Below are 21,317 nucleotides of genomic sequence, written 5' to 3'. Positions count from 1 at the left end.
CTCTGCTGTGGCCCGGGAAGGCAGTGGAGGATGGCCCAAGTGCTTGGGCCTGCACCCCATGGGAGACTAGGATAAGTACCTGGCTCCTGCCATCGGATCAGCGCGGTGCGCCCGCCGCAGCGCACCGGCCGCGGCAGCCATTGGAGGGTGAACCAACGGCAAAAGGAAGACCTTCCTCTCTGTCTCTCTCTCTCTCACTGTCCACTCTGCCTGGCAAAAAAAAAAAAAAAAAAGAGTTCATGGGAACCTGTTGAGTGAAAAACCTTCACAGGGATTTCTACAAATTTTTTTTTGCACCAAAATAAACTCATTTTCCCACATGCTTTCTGGAAAATGCTCATGTATATGTTCCTTTTAAAATGAAAAATTCTTCACAAAATAAAGTGAAAAATTCTTCACACAAAAAAATAAAATGAAAAATTCTTAAAAATGCAAAGCAAACCGTCATGACAGAAAACAGATCCATGGTTGCCTAGAGATGAATGAGATTGGGGGTGGAGAGAGGACAAAGACAGATGGGTCACGGTTGAGGTGATGGCTGTGTTCATTAAACTCCTGCCTGCGGTGATGGCTTCCACATGTCAAAACTGTTCATGTTTTACACTTTAAATATGTGCCATTTATCTTGTTACCCATGACACCTCCATAAATCTGTAAACAAAACACAACAAAACCTCACAGAGCCAGTGATGCCTGGTTTCATCCCGGCATCTCCATGTGGCCCATTCAGAAGGCAAAGCCTGGCCAGGGTGGACACACACTTCTCTAAGACTTTCCTTATGGGTGGGGAAGGGATGTGATCTCTACTCAAATGATCAGCCATAACACTGACAGTGTAAGTCAAAGTCATTCTTTCTACTTGAGTTCACTCATTTCAAATATTCTTATTTTATTACACACAATGAAGACAAAGAGCACAGGGCTCATGGGTTCAAGGGCAGACCGGGACATCTACAGCAGCTCTGTGCTGGTGATGACACAGTGAACCAGCATTCTCTGGAAGGAGCATACACTATTCTGGCAAGGTGGATAATGTCACTAATTAGCTCATCTGCTGAAACCTGTTTCCTGAGCTACCTAGGCATCCAACAGATCTCACACATGTTAGGGTCTCTCCTTCCCAACCACACCCATAGAAACATGAGGAAAGTTTCCCTGAATATGGTATATCCTTTCCATGGAGGACTACGCAGTTATTAACAAGCGTGGTTTAAGGAGCTTGTTACACCCTCTGAACCACTGAGTGAAATCTGGATTAAACTGCCTTCAAAGTAATTAACAACTGACTTTGTCATGCTGCTTCATTCATAAGCAAATATTTAATAAACAACTACTATTTGCTAAATGGAGGGGACTGAAGCAGGATATAGACAGGATCCCTTTATTCAGTGAGCTCCCAGGAAGCCACTAACCATAACATATAGGACAGAAGCATGTAGGGAATGCCATGTGTCTATCAATGGAAGAATAGCTAGCCAAACTATTGTTTATCCATAAAATGTAATATTATTCAGCAATGAAAAGTTACAAGCTATTAATATACACAAAAATGGGACAAATCTCAGAAAATTATGTTAAGAGACAGAAGCCAGACACAAACGTGTGCATCATGTTATCCTATTCTATAAAGGTCTGAAGCAAGCAAAATCAACCTCTGATGACAGAGGTGGGAACTAGCAGTGGCCTCTGTGGAAGGCAGTGTGGGCTGACTGAAAAGGAACACGAGGGAACAACCAAGGGGGAAGGAAATATTCTATTTATTGATTGGGATTGAAGTTATACAGTGTACACATTTGTCAAAACTCATCCAACTGTACAATTTGAAGCTGTTCATTTTGTTGAATGTAAATGATTCCTTAATTAAAAAAAAAAAAGTGTATGGGATCACAGCAGAGAAAGCCACTCACTTTTCTGAGTATAATAGATTCAGGAAAGACCTCAAAAAGGAAATGACATTGAACAGGCCTATTGGAGCAAAAACAAGAAAATGGAAGTAGGGGTGGGCATTTAGTCTAGTGGTTGAGGTACTGATTGAAATGCCCACATCCCATGTTGGAGTGCTTGGGTTTGAATCCCAGTTCCAGCTCCCAATTCCAGCTTCTTGTTCAAGCAGACCTTGGGCGGGCAGCAATGACGACTCACATGGTTAAGTTCCCACAGCCTAGGTGGAAGACCGGGATGGAGTTCTGGATTGCGGCAGCATCCCCCACCTGTTGTGAGCAATTGAGGAGTGAACCAATGGAGGGGAGCAAGCTCTTTTTCTCTCTCAAATAAAAAGTGAAAAAAAAAAAAAAAGTGGAGGTGTGAGAGTCCATGGTGCACCTATATAAAAGAGCCTTGGGGATGTTTGAGAATGTCCAGGAAGGTGGGGGTTGGGGGGAGGATATGACAAAGGACAAAGTTGCTGGGAATACACTGTAAATGACTCTGACAGATAAACACTTTCTACCAAGGATAAGGAGAGCATGGAAGTACTTAGATTATGTTTCTGGTTACCTAAATAAATTATGCCCATTTTCTGAAAAACACAAATAATTATGTATAAAGCAGGAAGTTCCCATGATCCAAATTCCCAAAATAGTCATTGCTAACAACTTTCAAGACTTTATGTGTGTGTATATTTTTGTATTCACTTAATAATTTGGGTGGCCAGCACTGTGCCACTGCAGGTTGAGCTACTGCGTGAGACATCAGCATCTTGTATGAGTGCCGGTTTGTGTCCTTGCTGCTCCACTTCTGATCCAGCTCTCTGTTATGGCCTGGGAAAGCAGCAGAAGATGGTCCAATTGCTTGGGTCCCTGCACCTGCATGTATACACTTTAATATGGTCTAATGTATCAGCCCAGCTCTGGCTGTTGTGGCCATTTAGGAAGTGAACCAGTGCATGGAAGACCTCTCTTTCTCTGCCTCTGCCTCTCTATAACTCTGCTTTTCAAATAATAAATAAATAATTAAAAAAAAAAAAAGGCATCTTCAGCCAGCACCACGGCTCACTAGGCTAATCCTCCGCCTGCAGCACTGGTACTCCGGGTTCTAGTCCCGGTTGGGGCGCTGGTTCTGTCCCGGTTGCTCCTCTTCCAGTCTAGCTCTTTGCTGTGGCCTGGGAAAGCAGTAGAAGATGGCCCAAGTCCTTGGGCCCTGCACCCGCATGGGAGACCAGGAGGAAGCACCTGGCTCCTGGCTTCGGATCGGCACAGCGCACTGGCCGTGGCGGCCATCTCAGGGGTGAACCAACGGAAGGAAGACCTTTCTCTCTGTCTCTCTCTCACTGTCTAACTCTGCCTGTCACAATAAATAAATAAATAAATAAATAAATAAATGGCATCTTCTTTGTACCTATTCCAACCTTTGGCCAATATTATGTAATGTTTTATAAGGTTCCTATTTTACAATTACTGCAGATGTTTCAAAGTGAGGTTCTAGATATTTGAGGACTTTGCTGCTTAGCTTAAGACACCTCAAGGAATTTCTTTACATCAGTTTTTTTTTTTTTTTTTAACAGGTAGAGTGAACAGTGAGAGAGAGAGACAGAGAGAAAGGTCTTCCTTTACCGCTTCACCCTCCAATGGCTGATGCAGCCGGTACACCGCGCTGATCCGAAGCCAGGAGCCAGGTGCTTCTCCTGGTCTCCCATGCGGGTGCAGGGCCCAAGCACTTGGGCCATCCTTCACTGCACTCCTGGGCCACAGCAGAGAGCTGGACTGGAAGAGGAGCAACCGGAACAGAATCTGGCACCTTGACCGGGATTAGAACCTAGTGAGCCAGCGCTGCAGGCGGAGGATTAGCCTATTGAGCCGCAGCGTTGGCCAACATCAGTTTCTAAATACAGATATCCAACAGGCCTTAGGAATTTTAAATCTCAGGATTGATCAGCAGTAAACAACCAAGTGAACAATCAAATTTTATAGGAGATGAAAACTACAGTACAGATTATTAAAGGATACCTATTCCAAAAAAAGAGGAAACATGGGAAACGAGTAGAGCCAAACAATCTTTTATTGTTCACTAAAAAATACAGGTCTGGAAAGAGTATGCTGCATTATATATCAAATACAAGGTCTGATATTGCCAAGTATGTACAATACAACTTACATAAAAGTATACATATTTTACATAGAGATGGTATCCACCTCTTCTAAACACTAAAATTTAATAGAATGAAGTGAAACTTCTTATTAAATGGCAAATATAAACACGGCAATCACAAACAAAATGCTCAAAGCCAAGTGCTTTAAAACTGCTTTGTGTGACATCTACCATATCTACCTGGACTGGGAAATGGTGCAGCCCAGAAAAAACTTGGCTAACAAAAGAATCAATGCCCTCAAAACACTCTTCCTATGGGGCAGGCCACAGATGTCCCTGGCAGGGTGCCACCCCGGGTGGTCAGCCAGCAACCCTCAGGGCCCATCCCAATGCTACTGCCTATTTTGGGGCTGAGCCGAGGGGAACTGGGAAAATACCAGGTAAGAGGAAACTTACACTGCATCTGCTCTATAGCCAAGAACACCTAGCATCTCTGATGTGAATCTGCCACCCGCAGCAAACACTGAAATGTACTTGAGCAGATATACCAGCACTGCGAAAAAAGACCACTTACCATGCAGTCTGCAGGTACCATCTCCACATCTGTTCAGACAGGCTTCCCGAAAGACACTACAAGGGGCGTCGCTACCCTATTCCCGGTCAGGCAGGCCAGGAAGGAGGCTACAAGACTTCTCCAGTTATGATTACTAATCCCGATGAATTACAAATACGTACAGCTCATACTGGAGCACAACGAAAGCAGGTCTGCTTTTCACATGGCAGCATAAACAAGCACTGCGAGAATTTCACAATTGTGAAATCAACTTTAGCTATATCCACATTTCCCTCCAAACAGAGAATTCTGTGTGGAGGAAAGCACACAACATCAACACCAGCTTCTCCACGTATTGTTAGGGCTTAGAATGCTCACTACAGATAATGAATGCAAAGAAAAGCATATTCCAATATATTCACAGCAACAGAGGAAGACTACATCTTTTCTCTGGGTTTCCTTTGCATTAGGCAAAGCAAGGCAATTTGCAACAATAGTGCCTAAGCTATGGCCATACTCATATTCTAAAAAATATCAAGGTTACAAAAGTTCCTTCATTCATAGGCAATTAAGTCTTATTAAATAATTTCCTGAACTAAGACAACAGTGTCACCATCAAAAACACATTTTCTTCTGAGTTTTTAAAATGAGATTTTACAATATCCCAGCTGCTTTGATACTGATTAGTGTAGAGAAAACCCTCACAGCTCAAGTGAGGGTTTTAATATTAATATTCTCAGATTTCTATACTTTATAGATCAGCAAATATTTTAGAATATCCACTAAGAGTTAGAATATTGTGAGACAATATGAACAATCAACTGTGTATTTTTCTTATTCTGTTCATCAAAGAATACCATGTTCTCATAGGAATACATCTGTTTGATGGTATCTTATTCTCCTCGATTCTGCACAGTAAGTTTCACTGTTCAGATTTTATGTCCTTTGCTTTTACAGTCCAAGGAAAATATCATAAAAAGTTGGAAAACTGCAAACTTCAGCAGAAGCACTGGTATTAGTGCTGAAGTAAACTTTGGGGGAATCACTGCAATCGATTATGACTGCCTGGCCTTGCTAGAAGCCCTTCTTTCTGGAATCTCTAGATTGAGATATTCCAACATTGTAAACACAAGAAAAGGATGTTTCACGGACACTGAGAAAGGTCTAGGTCATGTGTAACACTCTGCTCTTAGGAATGGTGTGCAGCTAGCCCAAAGTACTGGGTATGTCTCTGTTTTAAGCATGTACTTCCCCTCCAGAGTCCTGCCAATTCCATCATCTGTCACATCACTGTTGGGTCGTCACTGCTGCTCCTATTTCTTTAGGATGTTCTCTCACACCAGTGGGATTCACTGAGGTATCACTTTAAGGTACAGGTAATTTCATTCCACATCATCAGCTCCCCACGAGACATCAACTAGGAACAGCTTCTACTAGCAAAGGCATGATTCACTGGCATTTCTTCTTATAAAGGAATTCAAAAGAGTTGTTTAGAAGCTCAACAAACACCTTGGATATTCCTATAAAGGGAATGCTGTATCTGTGACCAAAACCCAAATATATTTACTGGATCGAAAGAGTACATGGGTTATGTAATAGCATGAGATTTGACAGCTCAAGTGTATTTCCAATATGATGCTCTACCATCTGGATGTAGCGCAGCGCTACTTAGTATCAGAGGAACACATGAAAAGTGTCAACACCACCCTGCGGCAACAAGCCTCCTGCTTCCGGTTCCACCTCCCCCAGCTCCAGGGCAGCCTGTCACAAGGACACCACTGGGCTCTCTGCAAGCTGCTCAGAGACAGACAAGAGCTTCACCTCAGCCAGCCCAGCAGCGAGCGCTCAGACTGAACACCGCAGCCCTCGGCCTTGGGGAAGAGTCTGCGAAAAGCTCTGAACCTAGAAGACTCACAGACGCGGCACAAAAATTCTTGGTTTTATAATACCTTCCCAAAGAAGTCAGAAATAACCTTTTTTTTTTTTTTTTTTTTTTTGAGGAAGTGGATCTATACGTTAAAATAATGCAGTATCTCACAAAGCAAATCCTAGAATGGAAACCCTGAAGAACATGGCTCACTAATCAGGTCTTGCTTTGGCTAACCCATCATAGTTAATCGGCATAATTTCTCCCTGCACTTAGAAGCACAGTCCAGCGTGTTTTCCTGTGGCAGCACTAGGGAAGCACATGAAGAGGGTTCCCAGAGGTCGCAGCCCTTTCACCTTTGGGGACGTCAGAACTTAGAGAGAGAAAGGCTAACCAGGAGTTAACATTCAAGGAGACCGAGTCACAGCACAGCTGGCGTTCCGTTCTCACTCCGGTCCGGCGTTCTCAGGAAGTTCTCACTTGTTCACCAGTGGTGCGCAGCCTGCTGCACGTAACAATCACGTGGGCCCACTAAGCCTGGAGGGGAGCCCCGAATCAGCATTGTATTCTCCACAGGTGATTCTAACGTGCGGCTAGGAGGTGCACCACTGACGCATCCCTTTCAGGAAGCTGCTCCGTGAAAGCCAAGTGAGTGGGATTTGTATCTGGACAGGATTTTCTAAATTCCATCAGAAAATCAGGAATTTTTAGGAAAAGGCACAGTTGTGCTTCCTCTAAGGACGCAGCCTGCTGCTTGGGAAATGCTGGTTTCTGGAGGTTATCTGGAACGCTGGTTGAAAAGAAGGAAGTCCTTGTCTTGGCAAAGCAGGCAGAGTTTCAGGCTTCGGCAGCTGCCTCCAGCAACAAAAAACGCCCAGATGCCCATGAGCACCATGATTATATATGCTGACAGCAGATTTATTCCATAATGAGGACTTAGGAAGGTCTGCAAAGGAAAAATAAATCAGCTAGGGTAATAACAGCTTGCTTATCATAAGGGATAACCAAAGATTAAAAAAAAAAAAAAAAAAACAGGGAATACTTTGATACCTCGGGGGGGGGGTGTCACCACACAGAGGATGTAGGTCGTGTGTTAAGGACCCTCAAAGACACATCTGGCTGTTGCTGTCAATCGCCTGCAGCCCCCCACTTTGCTGTATTCACACAGTAACCCAACAGAACATATCTGCATAGCCTAGCCCTGGTTTACATTCATTTTTATGTTATCTCTTAGAATTAAAAAAAAAGTGAGACAAATCCCAGCTACTTTAGTATGAATCTTTAGTATTTAATAGAACAGTGAGCAATAGTATTTTTCATCTGCACAATTACCCTGGTTTCCAAAGGTTATTTATTAAAAAAAAAAAAAAACATGAAATGCAGAGAGGTATTGCATTATGCAACAGTGAAGGCTGGTAGCTACCCTAAGAGAGCTTATATACAAGGAAGGGAGGCAGTAAAGAAAGCAAAAACAAAAACAAAAACAAATTACAAATTGTGAGGAGTGGTAGGTCAGAATAATAGTAATTGTGATGAATCTAGGAAAGGTAAGGACAAGTGAATCCACCAGGGTGGCCAAGGAAGACCCTAAGAAAGTGGCATTTTAACTGACATATACAGGAGGAGGAGTGAGCCAATCCTGTCTAGGCCAGGGGAGGAACCAAAGGAGGATGAAGAGCTTGGTGCAGCTGAGGAGCTGAGACGAGCCGGTATTAATGATGTTGAGGAGTGGAGGGGGCAGCAGATAAGAAACCAGACAGGAGGGCAAGAACCAACCACCAACACGTTTATGAGGCGTATGTATTTTATATTCAAGTGTAACGCAGGGTCACAGAAGGGTTTTAGGTAGGGGACTCCAATGACTTGATTCAGATTTTTTAAACTGCAGTTTACAGGCAGATGATGAGAGCACAGAGTGCTCACTTAGACCAGAGTGCTGGTGGTGGAGACAGAGTGGGCAATATGAACTGGGGACTGGCTGGTAAGTGAAGGTGAGGAAGGGAGGAACCAAGAATGACTCTCACGTTTCTGGCCTTGGGTAAACAGGGGTGCCATTTCATGAGATGACAAAGACAAGAAGATCAAACTGGAAAGATCCCACATGGAATGATGGGTGAGGGATTAAGGCCAAAGAGGACATGTTAAAAGCAACATGCCCACGAGATCTGCCAAAAGACAGAAGTCAGATAAGCCACTGGACACGTGTGTACAGGGCGAAAGAGGCCTGGGCTAGAAAAGGAAGGCAGAAGCGCAGCCTACATGCAGAACTGGAAGCCACAGCCATGAATGTGATTACTCAGGGGCAACTGTAGAGAGAAAGAAGTCAGGATCAAGCCCTGAGAAACCCTAACTTTTACGAATTACTGGAAAGAAAAAAAGCCAGTCCAGGTGTCTGCAAAGGAGCAGTGAGGGAACAAAACCAGGACAATGTGATGCAGCAGAAGTCAAAAGAGGAAAATGTTTTAACTTTGTAAAGGCCATTGAGATGAAAGAAGAATAATGTCCACTCGGTTTGGAAAAGTGGAGATCCCTTCTGACGGCAGTTCTAGAAAGGTGGCTGAGCAGAAAGACGCCAAACTGGACTAAAAGTCTGAGAGATAAAGAGGTGGGAACAGAACTTGAGGACACTACTCTGAGAAATTCTGCTTTGTTGAGAAGTAGAATAAAGGGGGCAGGAAGGAAACAGGACAACACGAAGCGTTTTCTTTAAGGTGAATCTGTGTGATGAAGTGAGGGAGAGGCTGGTGACACAGGATAAGGGATCCCAACCAAAGGAACATGTCCTTAGGCAGGAGAGTAGAATGGGGTCTAAAGCCTTTGATGGGAGAGCTACTTCCTCCACTGGACCAAGGTAAGGTGGGAGACGGGTTCCCACCCAGCCCCAGCATTTCCACTAAACAAAGGACAGGATTTGACAGGGTCAGTTTGCCACCACACACCTTTGCCTCTCGGTGGTCTCAGGCAGAGTGTGTCCACTGCCCCCTTCTCTTCTCACCTTCACACTATCCACCCAGGTCCCTGGCTAAGGTATTGATTCTGACCCATCAGCTCTGGCCTATGAAACGGGCTGACCTTTCAGGCAGCACCTTACACAAAGAGAGGGCTTCACTCAGGAGGCATCATCTGTGGACATGACAGGCAATGGGTATTTTCTGGATTCTTCTTCCGAATAATTCTGACACCTCAAAATCCACTGAATTGTAACTTTATAAAGTACTAAGTGCTTTTGTATTTTTTTATTTAATAAACTTTTTTGTCTTTTAAACAATTACAAAAGCAATACATGATTATTATAGAAAATCAGAATATACAAATGAGAAAAAAATTTCTGGAATTTGAAATTCAGATAATTATTAGACAGAATACAAAAAGTGAAATCTTAAAGAAAAATGAATCAATTAGACTATATTGAAGTGAAGAAATTCTATAATCAAAAGACATTTAAAAATATAAAGACAAATGACACTACAGTAGTTATTTGTAGTTCATACATCTGACAAAGTGTTCCTTCACAGAAAATATAAAGAGCCCCCTAAGATCAAAAATAAAAAGGCAAGTCAATAGATGAGCAAAAGAGCTGAACAGGAACTTCACAAAAGAATTTCCCAAAAGGCCAATAAACACATGAAGACTTGCTCAACCTCATTAATCATCAGGAAAACACATATTAAAAGTTTAATTTGATACCATTATATACTCAGCAGGATTGCTAACAATAAAGAGAAAGCCATCCTAAGTGCTGGTAAGGAAGGAAAGAAAGTGCAACTCACAAACTCAGAGTGGGAGTCGATGTAACCACTCTGACAAATTCAGCAGTACAAACAGCGACACACAAATACCCCACGCCCCAGCAACTCTACTCTTAGGCGTATGTCCAAAATAAACACGTATGCATGTTCACCACAGACACACAGGAGATAGTCATAGCAATACTATACACAATAGTTAAAAAACTGGCAACACCATAAATGCTACCATAGTGTAGAATGGATAAATTCTGGTATATGGTATACCATACAGAAAGAAATGAACAATCTAGAATTATGTCAGGATGAATCTCACAAACATAATTTTGAGCTAAAGGAGTCAGACACAAGAATAAATATTGTATGGCTCCGTTTACAGAAAATACCCAAAGGCAAAGCCAGGCTGTGGTTTTGGAAGTCAGGATCCTTGTTACTCTTAGTGGAGATGTGATAACTGGAGGCTCAAGGAAGCTCCAGTGTCCTGGCAATGCTTTGATTCTCAACTAGGTATGAGTTACATAGGTGTGTTCACAATGGGAAAATTCACCAAGCTGTATACTCAAGATTTGTGTACTTTTCTGTATGTATGTTAAATTAAAATGCACACTCACACGATCGTTCTCTGAAATCTGCCACTGAGAGATAACTACTGTTAATATTTTGGTATGTGATCTTTCAAATTTCCTTTTTGATCATTAAAGAAAAGAACATCAATTATTTAATACCCAACATTTATTGTACCAAGAATTGAGGATACAAAGATTGACAAAGTCACATCCTGGATGATCATGCTCTAGTTAAGAGAGCTATAAAAACTACATTAAATAAAGTAATGCTAGCCAAGAATAAGTGTTATAACAGCTATGAATAAAGTCCAGTGATTAGTGAGTGATGAGTCTGGAATCTGCAACTTTCCCAGGCTTCACATAAAATGAACAGTTTTCCAAACAGACCTAGGTTAAGAGGAGACAAATCACACCAACAGCGGGGGGTGGGGGGTGGGGGGCCCTGCCTGTTGAGAAGCTACGCTGGACCACTTCAGATGAAGGATATGATGTGAATGGTAGGGAGCAGCAGGAGGCAAGTTTTGCAATAGGAAGACAGGCAAGCATTTACGTCAAACACAGGCACCTGCTATAGTTGATTCTTTATTACACACTTGGCTTCCAGGACGCCCGATCCAGGACTGCCTGGATTTCCTCCACCTCACTGTCCCTCCTTTCTGTTTCCTTTGCCGGCTCCACTTCTCCCCAGCTTCAGTGCTGAAGCATCCGGGGCTCCATTTCACCTTGTCTGTGTATACCCAGCCCAGATTTCTCTCCCCAGTCCCAGACATTTTCATCCAACTGCTTACCTGCAACATCTCATCTAAGAGATCTAACAGGCACTTCCAAGGCAATGTGCCCAAAACAGAACTCCTCACCTCCCTGCACAAGGGTCCCCATCTCAGCTCAAAGAAGGCAACTCCATCCTTTCAGTTATCCAGGCCCCAATCCTGGAAACAGCCTCAGCTCCTCCTCTTTCTCTCACGTGCCTCACCCAGTCTGTCAGGAAACACAGTTGTCTCTACTTTCAAGAACATGTCCTAAAATCTGACCATCTCTCATTATCTTCACTGCTATCTCATCCAAGCCATCACTGTCATTCCTTAATGGTTGTGATCTCTCCCCTACTAGATACAATATACTCTCAACACAGAAAAGTGGACCTTTTGCAATGCTGAGTCCATGTCCCTCTCCTCATCACCTTACAATGGCTCATTTCACTGAGAGGCAGTCAAAGCCCTACACTATCTAGGTGTGGGTATGGATCTCGCTTAAAACCTCCCACTCTCCTCTCACCATCAACTCTCAAGTCGTGTCTCTTCCCAATCTCCCCCTTGCTCTCTCTGACCTCACCTTGGCCTCCCCAAGTATGCCAACCACGCTCTTTAGTTTTATGACTGTAGCCCTACCTGTTCAGCCCTGGATGCTATTTTTCCAGAGTGCCACACGACCAACTCCCTCACTTCTACTTTACTTTTTTCCTCAGATGCCACCTTCACAATGAAGCCGACCTTGATCATCAAGAAATGTGATGTTCCCTCCCCCTACCCACACTCTGAAGATCCCTTTACCCTGCTCTACTTTATTTTTTTTATAGCACCAACCATCTAACATACTATAAAATTCCTTATTTATTATAGTTACCATTTACCACTTATAGTTCCCTACTCAATTATAAAGACAAGGATCAAAGAAGGCACTCAATGTAATGTTTGCTGAATATATGAATGGTTAATTGGATTTGTAAGGTTATCTGCTTTATCATGAAACTTCTTTTCTGATTATAAAAGCAATGAGTTGTAGAAAATTTAGAGCAAGACAAACTGTACAGAATAAGAGAATCCACAATCACAATCCCTAGAGGTAACATCTGTCAATATTTTAAGGTATTCTCTTTTGCCATTTTTTTCCCCACAAAGACTTGGCTTTACGCCTGTGCCATCATATTAAGGGTAACTTTATCATCTTGCACCACTGAAAGGTTTTAGATGGTGGCGAGCAGAGCAATAAGACTGCATATTAGATGGGTCAGAGGGCAAGGGGCTCTGCCTAAGAAAAGCTGCTATAATCTCTAGATGGATGGAGAACAGAGAATCATGAGGTATGGTGCCACCAGGAGAAACCTTTCCAATCGTTCAGGTGAGAGATGACAGGGCCTAGACAAGGCAGTCTCAGGGGTCATTCTGCTGCAAATTCAAAGCTCCTTCAAAACGTTTGTGGAAAATGGAATTAAAAGATAAGCTTACTTCAGTGCAAAGGGGAAAAAAAAAAACTGAAATTCATGCAGTGTTTCTGAAAACACATTTTCCATGAACTTTTTGAAGACCCATCATATATGATAAATCGCAAGAAAAGTCAGAGCCAAAGCAGCAAACATTACTTCAAAAATGTATCAAGTTTTTTAAACTGTATTTTGAGGGGCCAGCGCTATGGCACAATGGGTTAACGCCCTGGCCTGAAGCGCCGCCATCCCATACAGGCACCGGTTCTAGTCCCGGCTGCTCTTCTTCCGATCCAGCTCTCTGCTATGGCCTGGGAAAGCAGTGGAAGATGGCCCAAGTCCTTGGGCCCCTGCACCTGTGTGGGAGACCCGGAAGAAGCTCCTGGCTCCTGGCTTTGGATCGGCACAGCTCTGGCTGTTGCGGCCATCTGGGGAGTGAACCAGCGGATGGAAGACCTCTCTCTCTACCTCTCCTTCTCTCTCTGTGTAACTCTGACTTTTAAGTAAAACAAATAAAAAAAATCTTTAAAAACCTGTATTTGGAAACCAGCAGTATTATAATGTCAGTGAGGAGACAGTGAAGCACTCTTGTTACTGATCAGAGGAATAAGATTGCACATCAAGTGTCTAAAAAGTTTATGCCATTCAGCTTCATAATTCTATGCCTTGAAATCTAAACATATGAGAAAAGTTTCACACACAAAGTATTAAAGATAGTATTATAATAATCAAAGAGATAAAAATAACAAACCAGTGACACAGGTTATGGTTTTTATATAATAATATAAAACCATTAAAATGTGTATCTTAAAGGTTTGAAATAAGATGGAAATTGCTTCAGATGTGCTCCGGAAGCACGTAAGGCTGGACAGTTTCAGCTTTGACTGTGTCCACTAAAGAGAAGATACAGGAAACTCTTTAATGAGACCCACCAAAACGTCACGTGGCTTGTAGTAGGGCTCAGATGAGTCACTCATTGACATGACATTGACATGACATTCCTGGATTTCCCCATGGTCATTTATTTCACTTAGAGCAGAATCTTCTACGGACTTGATTTCCAAAAAATAATTTGAGTACAGTGACAACACTCACCTGGGCTGACACCAGCAGATGAGTCAGGAAAACTATAAGAATGATGTACCACTTCTTCTTCTCACAGCCGTCAAAAAACACAACGCCCCAGAACACGTGCAGCAGCACGACGACCAGCGTCATGAAAGCTGAAAGACAGTTGACCATCAGTGCCCAGTCACACAGGCAACAGACACCAAAGCCCACCCAATGGCCCGCACTGCAGTCAGTGTGAGCAGCACCCAGAAGCAGGGCCTGACACGCGTGCTCTAATGCTGGCTAAAGCAGTGCTTCTGAAGGCGGGAGCGTCCGCAGCAGCGTCTCATGCAGAAGGCAGACTTGTTCAGCGAAAAGCCCGCCTGCGTCTGGCTCCCAAGCAGCTTCCCCAGGAAGTCAGTAAGAGAACAATGAACTCTAACCAGCGTTTCCCCAATTTGCCTTCCATACTACCTGCGAGAGATTTTTCTTAATTAAAAGGAACATCTCCTGTTTATATAAATTTCCTCACTAAAATGAAATTTCTCCTTGGGTCCTTTTTATAAAAGGCCAATGGAAGAACATAATATTAAAATTCATAAGAATTATCTAATATTCTTCTAAGGCATCAAGCCCTGAATCGGATCAATACCCACAGGGTTTCTATGTGGAATAAAGTTAGCATGTGTGCTTGTGTGTCCTGCATCTCGGGTAACATTCTTTGCTTAAATGTAAGCGAGTTCCATATACTCTGCAAGACTTAACATGAAAAAAGGAAGGCATATATATTTCCCAACTTGGCCACATAAGAAGAAACCACTAACACCTACCAGACTGGCAAAACTTAAAGTCTGACAATTTTCTTTCACACTGCTACTAGAAAAACAATCTGGCATTGCTAATTGAAAGTGAAATTTTATATTCCCTACTTCACGCCAGCAATTCTCCCACTAATCTATATTCTGAAGTAATTTGGGTCATTGGTACCAGGGAACCTGATAGAAACACAAATTGTTAAGCTATGCCCTCTATCTTCTGAATAAGGAGCAGTGGCGGTAGGAGCCCAGGATAGCGCTTAAACAGCCATTCAGATAACTCCAATGCATGGTCAAGTTTCAGAACCACTGCTCTAGAGTATTTCTTACAAATGCGCATAAAGAAATATGCACAAGAATATATCAGTGCTCTGGCGTAGCAGGTAAAGCCACCACCTACAGTGCTGGCATCCCATTTGGGTGCCAGTTTGAGTCCCAGCTGCTCCACTTCCAATCCAGCTCTCTGCTATGTCCTGGGAAAGCAACAAAGAATGGCCCAAGTCTTTGGGACCCTGCACCCACATGGGAGACCTAGAAGAAGCTCCTGGCTCTTGGCTTTGGATTAGCCCAGCTCTGACCATTGCAGCCATTTGGGGAGTGAACCAGCGGATGGAAAACCTCTCTCTGCCTCTGCCTTTCAAATAAATCAATAAATATTTTTTTTTGACAGGCAGAGTGGATAGTGAGAGACAGAGACAGAGAAAGGTCTTCCTTTTCCATTGGTTCACCCCCCAGTGGCCGCTGCAGCCGGTGCACCGCGCTGATCTGAAGCCAGGAGCCAGGTGCTTCCCCTTATATTTTTTTAAAAAAAGAATATATCAGTGCTCACTTTGTAATATATGTATTTATAATACAAAAATGCCCAGCATTAGCAGAATGAATAAATAAATCATAATGCTTTCACACAATGGAACACTATATGATCTATTTTATAAATGACTTCAACAATACAATGCTGAGTGGAAATAGAAAAATAGACTGGGGGTGGGGTGGGCTTGTGTGACATCAGTTAAGACACTGCTTAGGTCACTTGCAAACCATATCAGAGTGCCTGGCTTCAAGCCCCTGCTTTACTCCCAATTCCAGCTTCTTACTAACGTGCATCCTGAGAGGCAGTAGGTAACCGCTCAAGTAGTTGGGTCCCTGCTACTCATATGGGAGACCTGGAGTAAGTTCTGCTTCCTGTCTCTGTCTTGGTACAGCCTAGCTGTTGCAGGCATTTGGAGAGTAAACTAGCAAATGGGAGATCTATCTCTCTGACTCTCTGACTTTCGAATAAACACAATAATTTTTTTAAATACCATGGAAAAACATGTATTATTTCATTTATATGCAGTCAAAAACATGAATAAAAATATTAAAAAGACACAACTCTTGTGGTTAGAGGAAAGTAGGCTGTTAAATCTGGTATAATGGTGTCATTTTGGTAAATTATGGGGCTGGTACCATGGCACAGCGGGTTAAGCTGCCGCCAGCATCCCATATGGGCACCAGTTTGAGACCCGGCTGCTCCACTTCTGACCCAGCTCTCTGCTATGGCCTGGGAAAGCAGTGGAGGATGGCCCAAGTCCTTGGACCCCTGCAACCACGTGGAAGTACCAGAAGAGGCTCCTGGCTCCTGGTTTCAGATCGGCATAGCTCTGGCCATCGTGGCCAACTGGGGAGTGAACCAGCGGATGGAAGACCTCTCTCTCTGCCTCTCCTTCTCTCTCTGTGTAACTCTGACTTTCAAATAAATAAATCAATCTTTAAAAAAAAAATTGAGGTGATGGCAAACTAACTAAAATGATGTATGTTAGTCCCAGTGATGAGCCTGGAAAGGGAAGCGCCCCTGAAGATGGTGCCTGCTGATGTGGAGACCACAGAAGACGCCCAGACGTTCAGTTTTAAAGATTCTCTGTGTCAGAGAGGACCACAGCAGCAACTGGCACAAATGCAAACACTAACACTTCTCATCAAAAAGTGTTCATACTCATAAGGGCTTTATAAAACCAAAATGTCAATCAAACATCAGGAGAACGAATGATACTAATGTGTCATCTGTTCAGCAGCTTATGTTGGTCCTTCTCTCTGTGCATTATTGCTGTGACTGAGACCTTTCACTTAGAATACTAGTCAAGCCTTACAGCTCTGTCACTCAGGAAACGCTCTTACTTATGGGATCTTCCACCTATACCTGTCCAAAAGAGCACTATTCCGTCAGCTTTAGGCATGCATCTTTAAGAAACCATCTTTCTTCCAACTTCTATGTCCATTTTTCCTGGTCTTTATTGCCTCCAAAGTCAAGTCTGAATACCATAAACTAGCATTTAAGGGGCTGATGCAGTGTCATAGCAGGTAAAGCACCACCTGCAATGCTGGCATCCCATATGGGCACCGGCTTGAGTCCTGGCTACTCCACTTCTGATCCAGCTCCCTTCTAATGTGCCTGGGATAGCAGTAGAAGATGGCCCAAGTGCTTGAGCCCCTCACCCATGTGGGAGAGCCACAAGAAGCTCCTGGCTTCACCCTGGCCCAGCCCTGATGGTTGTGGCCATTTGGACAGTGAACCAGTAGAATGAAGATCTCGATCTCTCTCTCTCTCTCTCTCCCTGCCTCTCCTCCATAACTTTCAAATAAATAAATAAATCTAAAACAAAACAAAAAGATACACTTTAAAAATAAACAAACTAGCATTCAAGGCCCTCCTACAATCCAGACCCAAAGTATCCTGACAACATATCCTCTATTCATCTTCAAATCATCTTACAGCACAAAACCCAAACTCTTCTTCACTTGGACTACGCCTCTATGTCTTCTCCTTGTTTTGTAACAGAATCTCTTTTGCCTGAGTACTCAACCCCTAATTACCATCTGTCCCCATTTCATTGCAACCAAAGCTAACATTTATTTAAGATCCAGTTCAGGCCAGTGCCACGGCTCACTAGGCTAATCCTCTGCCTGTGGCGCCAGTACCTCGGGTTCTAGTCCCGGTTGGGGTGCCAGATTCTGTCCTGGTTGCTCCTCTTCCAGGCCAGCTCTCTGCTGTGGCCCGGGAGTGCAGTGGAGGATGGCCCAAGTGCTTGGGCCCTACACTTGCACAGGAGACCAGGAGGAAGCACCTGGCTTCTGGTTTCGGATCAGTGCAGCGTGCTGGCCGTAGCGGCCATTTGGGGGGTGAACCAATGGAAGGAAGACCTTTCTCTCTGTCTCTCACTGTCTAACTCTGCCTGTCGGAAAAAAAAAAAAAAAGAAGAAGAAGAAGAAAAAAAAAAAGATCCAGTTCAAATGTTTTCTCCTCAGTGAATTCTTTCCTGACATTTAACCTCTCCATTGAAAGCAACATATTCAATATATACTCAGTGCACATCTCAAAAGTCTGGCCTGAGGATTATGTGTAGTATCTCTGAAGTCAGGGGCTGGCGCTGTGGTGCAGTGGATTAACACCCTGGCCTAAAGCGCCAGCATTCCATATGGGCGCCGGTTCGAGACCCGGCTGCTCCTCTTCTAATCCAGCTCTCTGCTATGGCCTAAGGAATCAGTAGAAGATGGCCCAAGTCCTTGGGCCCCTGCACCCATGTGGGAGACCTGGAAGAAACTCCTGGCTCCTGGCTTCAGATTGGCACAGCTCTGGCCGCTGTGGCCAATTGGGAAGTGAACTATCAAATGGAAGGCCTCTCTCTCTCTCTGCCTCTCCTTCTCTCTCTATGTAACGCTTTTGAATAAATAAATAAATCTTAAAAAAAAAAAAGGAATTGCAAAAATATCAATAAGTGTAACTGTATAAAAAGTATCTCTGAAGTCAGACAATCCTGAGTTGGATTCCCAGCTCCACTGTGTGGCACTGGGAAAGCTATTTAAACTGTCTGGCAAGAGCCTCAGATGATCACTGACATCATAAAAAAAAGAGTGTTAATTGTTAAAGGAACAACAGTATTCACTGTGTTCTTGCTCCCCCATGTAGGACCTCTGTCTCTAATGAATTGTAACATGAGAACTGACTACAAATTTTCTCCCCAAACTGTACTCTTCATGTTGTGTGTGTGTGGGGGGGTGCAAATTGTTGAAGTCTGTGCTTAGCATGGAATTGGTCCTCTGTATATAAAGTCATACTAAAGATAATGAAAAAGGAGATGGGAGAGGGAGAGGGAGGTAGGATGGGAGCTTGGGGGGAGTATGGGGGAAAGAACCCCTATATTCCTAAAGCTGTATCTATGAAAAAATGCGTTCATTAAGGGCCAGCACTGTGGTTCAGCGGGTTAATGCCCTGGCCTGAAGTGCCGGCATCCCATATGGGCGCCGATTCAAGTCCCGGCTGCTCCACTTCCAATTCAGCTTTCTGATATGGCCTGGGAAAGAAATAGAGGATGGCCCATGTCCTTGGGCCCCTGCAACTGCATGGAAGTACCAGAAGAGGCTCCCAGCTCCAGATCGGCGCAGCTCCGGTCATTGAGGCCATCTGGGGAGTGAACCAGCGAATGGAAGATCTCTCTCTCTTTCTCTTTCTCTCTGTGTCTCCTCTCTCTGTGTAACTCTGACTTTCAAATAAATAAATAAATCTTTAAAAAATGCATTCATTAAATAAAAACTAAAAATAAATAAATAAATACACTGTCTGAACTTCTACTTCCATTATTTCTCAAATAAGGAAAATGCCTCACCTGGTTATGGCAAAAAAACAATGTTGATAAGCTGCAGCTTTTTCTACTTGTAGACATTTTTAAAAGATTATTTATCAGGGGCCAGTACTGTGGCATAGTGGGTAAACCCGCCGCCTGCAGTGCCAGCATCCCATATGGGCACTGGTTCAACCCCTGGCTGCTCCACTTCTGATCCAGCTGTCTGCTGTGGCCTGGGAAAGCAGTGGAGGATGGACCAAGTCCTTGGGCTCCTGTGCCCGTGTTGGGGACCTGGAAGAGGATCCTAGCTCCTGGCTTCGGATCGGCACAGCTCCAGCCGTTGTGGCCAACTGGGGAGTGAATCAGTGGATGGAAGACCCTTCTCTCTCTCTCTCTCTCTGCCTCTCCTTCTCTGTGTGTAACTCTGCCTTTCAAATAAATAAATAAATCTTTAAAAATATATTTATTTATTTGAAAGTCAAAGTTAGAGAGAAAAGGAGAAACAGAGACATCTTCCATCCAATGGTTCACTACCCAGATGGCCACAATGGCCCAGGCTGGGCCAAAACAAAGCGAGGATCCATGAGCTTCATCGGGGTCCCCCCATGGGTGCAGGGGCCCAAGCACTTGGGCCATCCTCTGCTGCTTTTCCCAGGCTGTTACAGGGAGCTGGATGGGAAGTGGAGCGGCTGGGACACAAACTGGTGCCCATAGGGATACCTGCTTCACAAGCGGCAGCTTTACCCACTATGCCACAATCCAGCCCCAAATGTAGACTTTTTTTTAAGGTTTATTTTATTTATTTGAAAGAGTTAGAGAGAGGTAGAGACAGAGAAAGAGGTCTTCCATCCAATGGTTCACTCCCCAGATGGCCGGAATGGCTGGAGCTGGGCTAATACGAAGCCAGGAGTTTCTTCAGGGTCTCCCACGTGGGTGCAGGGGCCCAAGGACTTGGGCCATCTTCTACTGCTTTCCCAGGCCATAGCAGAGAGCTGGATCAGAAGAGGAGCAGCTGGGGCTAGAACCGGCGCCCATATGGGATGCTGGCGCTTCAGGCCAGGGCTTTAACCCGCTGAACCACAGCGCTGGCCCCAACTGTAGACATAGTTTAAAAAGATTTTTAAAAACTACTTGTTTGATAAGCAGAGTGGCAGAGAGAGAGTGAGAGTAAGAAAGACCTAGACTTTCCATCTGCTGGTTCACTCCCCAAGTGGCTGCAGTGGGTGGGGCAGGTTCAGGCTGAAGCTGGCAGTCCAGAACTCCACTCATGTCTCCCAACCATCTCCTACTTTCCCAGGCACAATAGCTGAGAGCTGGGTCAAAAGCAGAGCCGCTGGGTCTTGAAATGGCACTCTGCTACGGGATGACAATGATGCAAGTGGTGGCTTAGCCTGCTGTACCACAATGCCAGTTCTGAAAAGATTTTTGTTTATGGATTTATTTGAAAGGCAGAATGACAGAGAGGCAGTATCCTCTGGTTCACTCCCCAAATGCCTATAAGAGACAAGGTTAGGCCAGGCTGGAGCCGTGAGCCAGAACTCCATCTGGGTCTCCCACATGGGTTGCAGGGACCCAAGTAGTTGGCTATCACCCACTGCCTCCCAGGTGCATCAGCAGGAAGCTGGAATGGAAGCACAGAGTGGCTGGGGCTCTAACTGGCATTCCCATATGGGCTGCCAAGAAGCAGCTTAATCAGTAATGCTGTACCACAAGGCCTATAGCTACTGAAAACCATAGCTTTTCAATAAATGATAGCTACTATGTGTTATGATCTGCAGATTCAAAGATGAATCAGCCAGGGTCCTTAGTGAGTTGCACTATCAGATAGGAACATGAGGTAAACAGGAACACCACATTTTTCTAAGTTTCCTTGGTTCTTGGCCATATATTAAAAAG

The 21,317-nt window shown here is 44.0% G+C and overlaps 1 protein-coding gene across 7 annotated transcripts in view; it reads right to left on the bottom strand.

Moving 5' to 3' along the window:
* Window positions 1-1,738: 1,738 nt before the first annotated feature.
* Window positions 1,739-21,317, bottom strand: part of APH1B (aph-1B gamma-secretase subunit) — a 45,387-nt gene continuing 25,808 nt past the window's right edge. For 2 of the 7 annotated variants that reach the window (XM_051822338.3, XM_089310527.1), the window contains 2 exons: window positions 14,054-14,181; window positions 1,739-2,210 (listed from right to left, as the gene is read on the bottom strand). In XM_051822338.3, coding sequence (XP_051678298.2) covers window positions 2,139-2,210; window positions 14,054-14,181 — 200 coding nt within the window. In that variant the 3' untranslated portion in view covers window positions 1,739-2,138. Of the gene's footprint in view, window positions 2,211-3,978; window positions 7,393-10,909; window positions 11,146-14,053; window positions 14,182-21,317 lie in introns of those variants that run through there. The other 5 variants (XM_008268926.5, XM_051822341.3, XM_070054334.2 and 2 more) reach the window with 3 other exon arrangements.

This window comes from Oryctolagus cuniculus, chromosome 12 (genome assembly GCF_051225735.1).
Source record: "Oryctolagus cuniculus isolate XC-2025 breed Fujian yellow rabbit chromosome 12, ASM5122573v1, whole genome shotgun sequence".
Taxonomy (NCBI): Eukaryota; Metazoa; Chordata; class Mammalia; order Lagomorpha; family Leporidae; genus Oryctolagus; species Oryctolagus cuniculus.
The sequence above is the reverse complement of the archived record's forward strand: the minus strand, read 5'-3'. Positions and strand labels throughout refer to the sequence as shown.